At 49.5% G+C, this 11,471-nt stretch overlaps 1 protein-coding gene across 3 annotated transcripts in view; it reads right to left on the reverse strand.

Moving 5' to 3' along the window:
- The window catches only part of SETD1B (SET domain containing 1B, histone lysine methyltransferase), a 42,721-nt gene extending 32,963 nt beyond the window's left edge, over positions 1-9,758 (reverse strand). For 2 of the 3 annotated variants that reach the window (XR_004256373.1, XM_032229138.1), the window contains exons 1-5: positions 9,307-9,758; positions 8,397-8,548; positions 7,714-7,812; positions 6,924-7,194; positions 3,423-3,535 (exon numbers count right to left, since the gene is read on the reverse strand). Coding sequence is in view for 2 of the 3 variants with exons in the window: in XM_032229138.1 (XP_032085029.1) it covers positions 3,423-3,535; positions 6,924-7,194; positions 7,714-7,812; positions 8,397-8,548; positions 9,307-9,394 (723 nt within the window). In the remaining variant the exon portion in view is untranslated. The remainder of the gene's footprint in view (positions 1-3,422; positions 3,536-6,923; positions 7,195-7,713; positions 7,813-8,396; positions 8,549-9,306) is intronic. The other variant, XM_032229139.1, reaches the window with a different exon arrangement.
- Positions 9,759-11,471: the final 1,713 nt, after the last annotated feature.

Raw genomic sequence — 11,471 nt, forward strand, 5'->3', positions numbered from 1 at the left:
AGGAACACAGCCCTGGCACAAAATGTTCCTGATGCTGAAGTCACTCTTTCTTCTAATCTGTTCATCTGTTTTGTTTTGTTTAAAAAAAAACTGTGCAGAATTAAACACACACACACACACACACACACACACGTATTATAGATTTTCAAGGGTATAGGTATGCAGGTCTTGGCGTATTCGGGTCTTTTCCCGCGTAAGATTGAGAGTATCTTGGCGACGTTTCGACGAGGTCCCACTCGCCATCTTCAGGCTGGTGACAAACACAGCCAACCAATCCGTTTAAAGCAACAAAGCCAACATTCCACACACCCCCACCTATATTTATAGAAAAACGGCAGCTCCGATCACGCTTTGCTCGCACAAGCACGAAGCTAAAGGCACTGAAGCCTGAAGATGACGAGTGGGACCTCGTCGAAACGTCGCCAAGATACTCTCAATCTTACACGGGAAAAGACCCGAATACGCCAAGACCTACAGATAGATAGATAGATAGATAGATAGATAGATAGATAGATAGATAGATAGATAGATAGATAGATAGATAGATAGATAATGTATGTTAGGGCTTTGATAATAAAATACCGAGAAGACGCGGCACGGCCAGTGGCATCGCTCCAGATATGGATTGTTAAGAACCAGAAGAGCAGCCGCCAATGATTGCTGTCAATTAAAATTTACTTTGACATCTTCAGTGGTTTTCTGGAGTCTGAAGTGCACAGCGAAATAAAAAAGGAAACTTTCAACGCGAGACAGACGCTAAGCATTGCACGAAATATACATAATGGAGAATGTGTGTGTGTGTGTACACACACTCACATATGCACACCCATACTGCATTTACCAACACAAGCAGGCCTGGAATTTCAGTCGTCAAGTTGAATTGGAGCGGGTTTTACCATTTTACACGGTGGCCGTTAAGCGAACCACGCGGTCGTTAAGAGAGCTTTCTCAATGGGACGGTTTTTTTTTTTTTAAAGCGGAAATTGGCAAACAGGGGCCCCAAGTCATGATTACGGGACTGCGGGATGTTGCAAACGATGGTAAGTGTGCAAAGTTGCCAAGTGCCCATATTGTGATAACACGCAACAGTGATAAGTATAGTTCATTTCTTATTTTTTCCAAGGCTATTTTAACTTTGGACTGTCATTAAACAGCCATAAGTCAAGAACTACCAGTATACACACCCTCCCTCTCTCCTCCCCCCTCTCTTTCTCTCTCAACCCCTTATATACAATCTAGGTGTCTCATTCAGTGGCCGCAGGAATCAGTCTTGAAACTAAAACATTAAGGGTCTTTATATTATTTCCCGCCACTAAAAGGGAAATTTGTTCTCTGTCTGTTCAACGGAAGGAGTTTTATAAAGATCGCTCTGAAATTCCTTTGCTTTTTAAGGAAGGCAAGATGCTGGACCAGGCTGGATTCCGAGCTGGGCATTAGAGAATGTGGAATGTCATCCTTAATTCTGGATCAATTAAATTCTACAAGGCAGAGGGGAAGGGGAACTTTAACAGTTTAAAACACACATACACACAGTTTCCTTTACAATTCTGAATAATGCCTGTAGAAGAAACGCTGTATTTCTTTTAAAAAAAAGCATCTGCCAAAGTCAGTGATTTTGCATCCCGAGAGATGATGCTTCAAACAGGGGAAACGACAGGCAGAAATTGCTCAATGGGAGTTGAGTTTCACAGCTTTTTTTCTTTTAAAAAATCAAAACTTCCAAAAGGCAGCCGGAAAGGAAAGTGATAATAGAAAGGGCACAGTCCCAAACCGACCATTGCAGCGGCCTGATCGAGTTAAAAATTATGCCATTTAAGCAACTGGAGATTAAAGATTGAAAGAAAGGGAAGACTGAGCTGAAAAGAGGCATCTAAAATTCAGGTGCCTCCATCAAGGAGGCAGCCGGCTTCCCAGGAAACCTATCCTGAACACGGAGTGTTTTAAAATATTCATTTAAATTCCAGCTGGACAAAAGCGAGGGCTCAGACTGGATGGGAGCCCTTCATAATTAAACATTGGTTCAATCTAAATGATTTACAAAGAGCTAGCCGATGGAATAAGGAATTCTGATTTTTGTTTTAAAAAAGCAAGTGACGCTTTCCAGGAAACACACCAATTTCTGTTTTCTTATGTGGTGTTTTGAACAACTGGCCTTCTTTGCATCCCTTGTCCAAATATATATAGGGTCAAACTTCAATTATTAACACTACTTCAAGAGAGTTTTTTTCCTCTCTCCTGCCCTGATTTCAAAATAGGTGACTTCTTAAGCGGCTCTCAGAAACCGATTTCAATTGAGATCGGGTAAAAATTTGGAAATGTAGGTCTTCTTCCTCCTAAATAGGATGAAGCTTTTTTTTTACGGGTTAAAATCAAAGTTTGCGCTTCCCATCAAAGGTTCCCTGCCTCAAGAGCTGAGGTGGCGCAGTGGTTAAATGCACTGCAGGCTACTTCAGCTGACTGCAGTTCTGCAGTTCGGCTGTTCAAATCTCACCGGCTCAGGGTTGACTCAGCCTTCCATCCTTCTGAGGGGGGTAAAATGAGGACCCGGATTGTTGTTGGGGGCGATATGCTGACTCTGTAAACCGCTTAGAGAGGGCTGAAAGCCCTATGAAGCGGTATATAAGTCTAACTGCTATTGCTATTGCTCAATCACCCGAAAGCAGATTTCTAAGATGAGCAGTCAACATCCAATTTTATCGTGGTCAACTGGCCATAGATAAGAAACCACAACGTCAGGAACAACACATCATGCAGCCAGAACTCAGAAGGAACTCAGCAGCTTTCAAGACGATTTTGACAAGTCAAGTCATATAAACGGTTAAGCTCCTGTGAAAACGTACAAGGCTACCTTGGGTATTTTGAAAGTCAATTGGAAATAATAAAATACAATGAATTTTGTCAGGGAATGAAGTATATATTCTAAACGGCCCCTTTAAGATCTATTGGACTTCAGTGTCCAGAATTCCCCAGCCATGACGGGTGTCTATTCCAAAGTTTGACTGCCGAAGGGAAAACCAGAACTAATGGCGTGACCCGACAAAAGCGCGAACGTCATAAGCGCGCCGACAAAACCGCGGCGCTAAAACCGCGATATCAAAAGCGCGTCGACAACAGCGCGCCGACAGAAGCGCGATTTAAGTTAAGGTAAGGTTTAGGTTTAGGGTTAGGTTACAGCGCGCTTCTGTCGGCGCGCTGTTGTCGGCGCGCTTCAGGGCTCATTCGACGCTCCTTCGTCGCGCGGTTTTGTCGGCGCGGTTTAGTCAGGCGCGCTTTTGTCGTTCGCGCATTTGTGGTGGAACCAACTAATGGGACATCAATCTCAAGACAGACAGACCAGTATATCCAAATCATAGCTTGCTGTCGACAAAGCTCGCTCTCTTCGTAGCCCGGGTGCCGTCCCTTAAAATGAGTTCCAAACATACCTGCAGGGTCTCATTGAGGGTGGGGGATGCGTCCTGCTCCGTCTCCACTGGCAAAGTCTGCGGAGTGTACAGCCCGTTCACGAGGAGCTCATAAAAATGCATGCGCTTCTCACCTGGATGGAGAAGGTAACGGAATCGCGGTTAAAGAAAGAGAGTGTCAGTGAGAGCCAGTGTCTAGAACGACCGAGAACCCTCGTTCTGGCCTTAAAGTGGAGAAAGCAACGGATCGCTCTTCTGGACTTTGGGGGTGGCCCATTAGTGACCCCTGTTTGTGTGAAAATTGAGAGGTTTGAGGTTTGTTTTATTTACATGCCGCCCTATTCCCAAAAGGGACTCAGGGCAGCGAACAACTCAAGCGAGAAAAGGGAACACACAAATACAAGACAAGCATTTAAGATAGCCAACAACCACACCTGTCGAGAGGGGAAGGGAGCTCATCAACCCCAGGCCTGCCGACACAGCCAGGTTTTGACGGCTTTTCGGAAGGCCTGGAGAGAGGTGAGGGTCCGAATCTCCGCGGGGAGTTCGTTCCAAAGGGCCGGAGCTGCCACAGAGAAGGCCCTCCCCCGGGTGGTAGCCAGATGGCATTGGCTGGTAGACGGAACCGGAGGAGGCCGACCCTGTACGATCTAACGGGTCTTTGGGAGGTAATTGGCAGCAGGCGGTCTCTCAAGTACAAGGGGTGGGGTTTAATCTCCCTTCCAGGTGTCTGAATGATTAAAAACAATAACAAGTCACAAAATAGTGGCCCAGTGGTTCCTCGGTTCACGGAGAAGAAAGTTTGTCTTAATTTAACGGCTGTGATCTACCCTTGTCTTCAGATCTAGGAGGTCCTGAATGCCAATTGTGGAGAATAGAGAAGAAGAGTCATCGGAAGAGAAGAGAGTTGGGGAATAATCAGCGTGGCACGACAAAACTGCGCCTGACTAAGCCGCGCCCGATTAAACCGCGTCGCTGACGTCATCAACAGGGCGACAACAGTGAGCGTGGAGAAAGAAGGGCGCTTTAAATAGCGCTTTGAAAGCAAGCCGATTTAACTTAAGGTAAGGGTTAGGTTTAGGGTTAGCTTTAGGGTTAGGGTTAGGTTAAGGGTTAGGTTTAGGGTTAGGTTAAGGGTTAGGGTTAGGGTTAGGTTAAGGATTAGGTTTAGGGGGGTTAGGTTTAGGGGTTAATTTTAGGTTTAGCGTTTACAGCGTGCTTCTGTCTCCGCACTGTTGTCACGCTGTTGATGACGTCAGCTACGCGGTTTCGTCGAGCGCGGTTTAGTCGAACGCGGTTTTGTGGTGGAACCAATAATCAGAACCTTCAACTCTGCTTCCATCTCTTGCCTCTGAGCATCTCCAAAGGGGCAACTAGATTAACCTTACTCTTGCAATCCCGATGCAGTTGTGTGAGGTTGCACGTCTAGCTCAGTTAATCTGACTAGAATCCTTGCAGGAGAGGCCCATCACACAGGCTGAGGGGCTGAAGAGTCATCACCTCCTGAACTCTTGACCGGAGTCTTCTGGGAGCACCAGTAACTCTCAAACCCCACATTATCGCACTCAATTATGGGACCAGATTGTGCAATTTCACAGAGCAGGTTACAAAAAATAAAATCAATCAATCAAAGCATCACTAGATAGGCCTTATTATCTCAGCATTAGCAACACTCTTACTATACGCTTATCATAGGAGTTTCACCTTAAATGACTCACAGTTAAAGTTACAACACTTTTAAGGTCTCTGGGGTTCTTGTCTTCAGAGGCCAACATTTAAGCATTATGCACTCCCCTTTAACACTGAACGTCACATACGTAACTTAAAAAATATTGGATGGGTCAGAATCCAAAGAGGAAACAATTATTTCTGTGACTGTACGAAAATGAAATGGAAAATAAAAACGCATTTACAATGAAAAAAATTATTTCAAAGGCTAGTATTTAGATAGAAACCTATATTCATTTTTATTAGCAGCAAGCGGACAGAACGAGAGCAAAATGCTAATGCTGAGTTTTCGTACAATAGCAGCCTGAAGTTTCAAGCAATTAAGTAAGAATTATGAAGATTTCGCATTATTGTTTTCATTTAAAGCCAGAAAGACTTCAGGCTACAATCGCTTGTAAGTAAATGTTGTTTTAACTCACTGGAATTACTCCAAAACTTATAAAATTAGGGTTGGGCTGGACTGAAAATATGAAAAGCTCAACGGATGTATCACAAAGTACTCGGGGGCGAAGCTGAAATTTACAGATGGTGATATTGTTTATTGATTATATGTCACTAGGCAGAATTAACGCAATGGTGCCTCGGAATAACGTGGAAAGTAACACTCAATAGCAAAGCCATCTACCTGACCTATATTTCCTCTTCATTGACCAATCCATTTTTAATTTTTTTTTGCCTAAAATGCATGTCTGAATTCTCCGGTCACAATACGGGTGGGGAAAAAAACTTCCGCTGAAATTCAGTGAATTGGGAATCAAAGCTCTGGTCCCAGCATTTAGCACTGAAAACAACAGGCAGCTTTCAAACTTTAGCAGGCGGGGATTTTAAAAAATGAAAAGTATTTCAAGGTACAAAAATAGCCATAGACTTTTCAACCCTTTTTACTCCAAATTGTAACATTCCCTCCACCCCCCACTTTTTTTTTTAAAGGGATTCTTCTGGTTCTCAAGGAAACAAGTTACATGTTATATATATGAAAGTAACAAATTGGCCTGAATGACTGAAGTTATGTTTCTTTGCTGCAGGGCACAAAGAGGGAGGAAAAAAATAAATAAAACTGTTTCTGATCCATTGAGGAATCATATACACCATTCCATTCATTCTCAAGTTGCGTTGCTGATGCCACCACTCCAGAATCACAACTCGGAAGGAATAAGGGGATACTGTCTCTTTAAGAGGCAAGGCAAGGGAGATTTTTGCAGTCCCCTTTAAGAATATATGGATTCCCACAGTAAAGGGACAAGATAAGAGGAAGGGCTCTGCTGTAATCCCCCCACCCCCTTTGCAGGGGATAAACCTTCCAAGATTATTTTCTCCATTTTTCTAAAGGGAATTCTTCCACCACCAACACCACCCATCTTCTTTTAAAAGGCAAAGCATACTCTGGGCCCAGGGGTTGCGAGGAAAGGGCGAGGAGGGGGGCAGCGTGGCAAGCGGTGGGGTCAACAAGAGTGAGTGAAAGTGAGTGGATGGCAGCATTTGCTAAATTGCAGGCCTGTCTCTTAGCAACTGACAACACATTCAACTCCACGTGACAACTCAAAGCCCAGAAAAGCAACGAGAGACAGGGGTGTGTGTGTGTGAGAGAGAGAAAGAGGGGGGGGGGGAGGGACAGACATTTAACAGTCTCCCCCTTTTAATTAATTAACAGCCCTCCCCGAGATCTGCAAATGAAACCCCCCCCCCTCTCCCCTCTTCCAGGATTGGAGCAAAAGGTAAGGCGAAAGGAAAACAGAGCAAGATGGAGGAAAGGCTGCATCCCGTGGGGGGGGGGGTTGGAGGGGGGTTCCCCACCTTTTGTATCTAGCTGCACGTGGATGATATTCCCCATGACGGAAGTGTTGTGCAGGTGCTGGACGGCTTCCCGGGCGCCCCTGACGGTGGCAAAGACGACTTTGGCGATGCCCAGGTGCTTCCTGTTCTTGGGGTTGTACAAAATCTCCACCTCTTCCACCTCGCCGTATTTCTTGCACATGTCGGTCAGGAAGTTTTCGCGGATGTTGTCGTTCAGCTTGGCAAAAGTGACTTGCTTGGGGGGCACGGGCCCCACGTAAAACTCGTCAATCTGGAGAGGGTTCGTTCCAACGGGTGGGTGGGTGGGAGGAAGCAGAGCCCGTAACAGGAGGGATGGTGGGGGGAGGAAGGAAGAGGAAGGGGGGGGGAAATAAAAACCAGGGATGGGAGTCAGTCAACGTCTTGGTGGGGAAAATGAAAGTTTAAGTCCCTTGAAAGGGAGAGCGAAGCGAAAGTTTAGAATGCTCCTCCGAGAGACGGGAGAGCCTTCCCCCCCCCCCCGTCCTCTTACGCTAGCGGCTCAATGAAAACTCCCAGGTCGCTACCTCTCCTTGGCCATGCCTTGTTTACACAACAAGTGACAATCTGGAAAGCAGGCTCGGCTGTCTCAATCCGGCCAGCGTTTTGACAAACAGCCGCACAACTTCTTCACCTGGTCTATACCACGGCACACGGCTTAACACTTAAAAATTGCTCGACAAACAAGAAAGGCCCTTTGAGCAAGAGACAGCGGCCGTCAGCACTGCCGCCAAAGTTCCCTCTTCTTCTCGCCCCCCCCCCCCCTTTCTACCTTAAATTTGGGGACGGAGAGTTCCAGTTCTTTCGTTTTGGTCCAGATGCGTCCTATCCTGGGGTCCTCCACGCACTCCACGGGGGCCAGACTGGGATTCTGCAAAAATTAAAAAAATTAAAAACCAGAATCATAATATGAAAAAGAAAATCGGTGGAAGAGCAGCAAGGGGGTGTTCAAGAGCCAGTTAGGTAGCCATCCGATCTTTGCCAGCAGGGCAAAGAAAAAAAACTTTGCTACCCTGCAGAATTGCCAAGCAAGGAAGCTAAAGGACAGCCTTTTTTTTTGCTTTTTTTTAAAGGGAGGGAGGGGATTTTAAATGCTTGAGAAGAAGGAGCTGCAAAAGCCGAAGGAGCTGCAAAAGCGAGCTGCAAAAGCCGAAGGAGCTGCAAAAGCCGAAGTGTTTTCTTATTCCTGACAGGCAACCTTCGGACGGGGGGGGGTGTAACTTCAGTCTGGCTGTTTCCTAGCAAGCTTTATCTCCCCCCCCCCCAGGACATCAAGAGGGCTCCCTGCATTTCCCTAGGAAGAGGGTCAGGTTTTCCAGGAGGTTTTTGGAGGGATGGGAGAGAGAAAAGTGGAGGGGGGGGAGGGAAGAAGAAGGCATGCATGCATGCAAAGGAAGCTTTCTTTTCTTCCCCCCCCCTTTCCACAACCCCCACTGGGGACACCCCCCCCCTTACAGGAATGCTGAAGTGTTGCCCATCGTAGCGGTAGAGCTTGTGCTGGCCTTTCTTCAGCGCCGGGTCAATAATCAACTTGTAACTTTTCCAGTGGTGGTTTTTCTTCTCGGCCGAGGGACCCGCCGGGCCGCTCTCCATGCCGTTGATCCAACCTGGGGAAAGGGGGAGGCAGAGGGAGGCAGGATGAGCCCCGGAGTTAGAAGAAGGAGAGAAGGAGAGGGAGGGAAGAGGGAAGGAGGAAGAGGAGGAAGGAAGGGAGGAAAGAGGGAAAGGGGAAGAGGAGGAAGGAAGGGAGGAAAGAGGGAAGGAGGAAGAGGAGGAAGGAAGGGAGGAAAGAGGGAAGGAGGAAGAGAGGGAGGAAAGAGGGAAGGAGGAAGAGGAGGGAGAGGGAGGAAAGAGGGGAGGAAGAGGAGGAAAGAGGGAAGGAGGAAGAGGAGGAAAGAGGGAAGGAGGAAGAGGAGGAAGGAAGGGAGGAAAGAGGGAAGGAGGAAGAGAGGGAGGAAAGAGGGAAGGAGGAAGAGGAGGGAGAGGGAGGAAAGAGGGGAGGAAGAGGAGGAAAGAGGGAAGGAGGAAGAGGAGGAAAGAGGGAAGGAGGAAGAGGAGGAAGGAAGGGAGGAAAGAGGGAAGGAGGAAGAGGAGGAAGGAAGGGAGGAAAGAGGGAAGGAGGAAGGGAGGGAGGAAAGAGGGAAGGAAGGAGGAAGAGGAGGAAGGAAGGGAGGAAAGAGGGAAGGAGGAAGGAAAGAAGGCAGCCATCCAGGGGGGCCCCCCATTCCGCCTCGCCAGCCCCGGCCAGCCCGGGTGGAGGGAAGCGGCGCCGTTGCCGCCGCCGCCGCTGCTGCTGCTTCCCCCCCATCGGAGCCACCGCGGGGGAAGGAAGGCAGGCAAGGCAGGCAGAGGCAGCGGCGCTCACTTGAACTCAGTTTGCGGACCGGCTCCTCGCTCGGCTTGGCTCGCTCCAACGCCAACGCCGCCGCCGCCTTGCTCTCTTTGAAAGACATTGTCCGCCGGGCCGATCGTCCGTCCGCGGGGCCGGGAAGAGGCCGCCGCCTCCTCCTCCTCGGCCTCGGCTGCTGCCGCCGCTCCTCCTCCTCCTCCTCCTCCTCCTTCACACGGGGCCGCGGGCTCCCTTCGGCGGGGCCGGGGCGCCTCCTGCCGCCTGGGCGCTTTTCCTCCGCTTGGCGAGCCAGCACATATTGTGTGTGCGCGCTGCCCGCCTGCTGCTGCTGCTGCCGCCTCCTCCTCCTCCTTCCTTCGGCGGCTGCTCAGGCATCCCACAATTCTCCGCCAGGGAGCTTGGGCGAATGGCTAACCGCCCTCCGCCGAAGGCACATTCACGGCAGCTGCGCCGCGCAGGACCCCCCTCCCCTCCCCACGCCGCCCCCGCGCGCCCAGCCCCGCCCCTCCAGCCCCGGGCTTCCCCCCGCCCCCCCCCCCGCGCGCCGGGACCCCCGCCCGCCCCTCCGCCCGCGTGGAATCTGCCGACTAGCTTTACCTAAAAGGAAAAGGGGGGGGGACGCGGGGGCCCGGGCCGGAGCAAGACCCACCGGGGAGGACGGGGGGGTGGGTGAGGAAAAGAGAGGGAGGGGGGCTTTGAGAAAGGTTGTGGGGGTGGCTAGGAGGAGGAGTGTGTTGAGGCTTGTGAGGGGGGCTGGAGGGTGGTGAGGACACAAGTTTGAGACTGGGGGAGTTTTCCCCCCCCTCCCCTCCCCAGGCTTGGCAGAGGATGAGCGGCCCCTTCGCTTTTCCCGTCGGGCGGGGGAGGAGGAAGGGGGCGCCCCCCCCCGTTTTGTTACAATGTGTCAGTTTTTACCATCCGATAGGGGAGGGAGCGGATGAAAGGAGGCGCGCGGGCGGCCAATCAGGAGGCGGCTTCCATTCTGTTAAAGCCAGGCCGCCCTTCCCTTCCCCTCCGCCTTTCCTTCCCCCCCCCCCTCCCTCACAGGGCGGCTTTGTCGGTTTGGCCGCGGCGGGGGTGGGGGGGGGAGCCTCGGCGTGGCAATTGGCTGGTCGGGAGGGGCCCCCGGGCGGGCTCAGCCAATCGGGGCGCCGCTTGCATCGGGGCCGGCGTTATTAGAGGCGGCGCGCGAGGCGAGCCCCGCAGACGGCCGAGGAGAGGCGGCCGGAGAGGAGCGGGGGAGGGAAAGCTGGCGCAGGCGCGGTCGCGCTCCGGCCATGTTTGTTTTTTTTTCTTTTTCCCCTGCACAAAAAAAAAAAGAAAAAAAAAAAAGAGGGAATCCAAGTTGACCAGCTGGGTTTTGCCTTTGTTTTTGAGGGCAGGAGCTCTTCCCCGCTGGCGTGCAATGTGAGCAAGGACCCCGAGGATGGAAGGAAGACGTTGATAAAAAGCTGGATTTTTTTTTCTCTTTCTTTCGTTCATTCTTTCTTTCCCCACCTTGACTCGGAGCCCGTTCTTGCTCTCCTGTCTTAACTAGGTCATGGCACCGCCCTTAATGCCAGCAAGCCCCAGTTTTTTTGCATGGCCAAACAAAAGTCAATCACACGCGTCTTTTGATCTTTTTTCCCCCTTTTTGGGGGGGGGGGGGAAGCGCTGGCTTCTCTCTCTGTCTCTCGCCTGAAGTGTACATTTCGAGATAAGTCCGAAACACTTTAAAAAACAAAAAACGTAACCTGGCCATTTTTTTTTAACAAAAAAGGTTTAAATCCTCCCGTGCTAACAAGAAGGTAACGTGGTTAAAAGCTTATAGAGGGTAGGCACCGTTGAGAGTCTTGCAAAAAAAAACAGGCAGGATCCTTTCCTTTTGTCCTTTCACATTGTAAGTACCCGATCCATTCTGTCCTTCTTAATAAGTGTAGTTTTCATGTTAAATGTTAACTGCAGTAGAATTCTCCTGGTTTTATTTCTTTCAGGCTTCATCTGCATGTCATATATCTATCTATCTTATATCTCTATATATTTGTCTTGTTGATCTAAACCAATTGCTTCTGAAGGCTTAGAGATGCTTGAGATGTTGACCTACAGTAACTTAAATCAGGCGTAGCCACACTAACATGGATAGATGGGGCAGGAATTGATGTTTTTCTTTTTAAAAAAAGAGAGGGGGGGAGGAAAGACCA

The sequence above is a fragment of the Thamnophis elegans genome, chromosome 13 (assembly GCF_009769535.1).
Source record: "Thamnophis elegans isolate rThaEle1 chromosome 13, rThaEle1.pri, whole genome shotgun sequence".
Taxonomy (NCBI): Eukaryota; Metazoa; Chordata; class Lepidosauria; order Squamata; family Colubridae; genus Thamnophis; species Thamnophis elegans.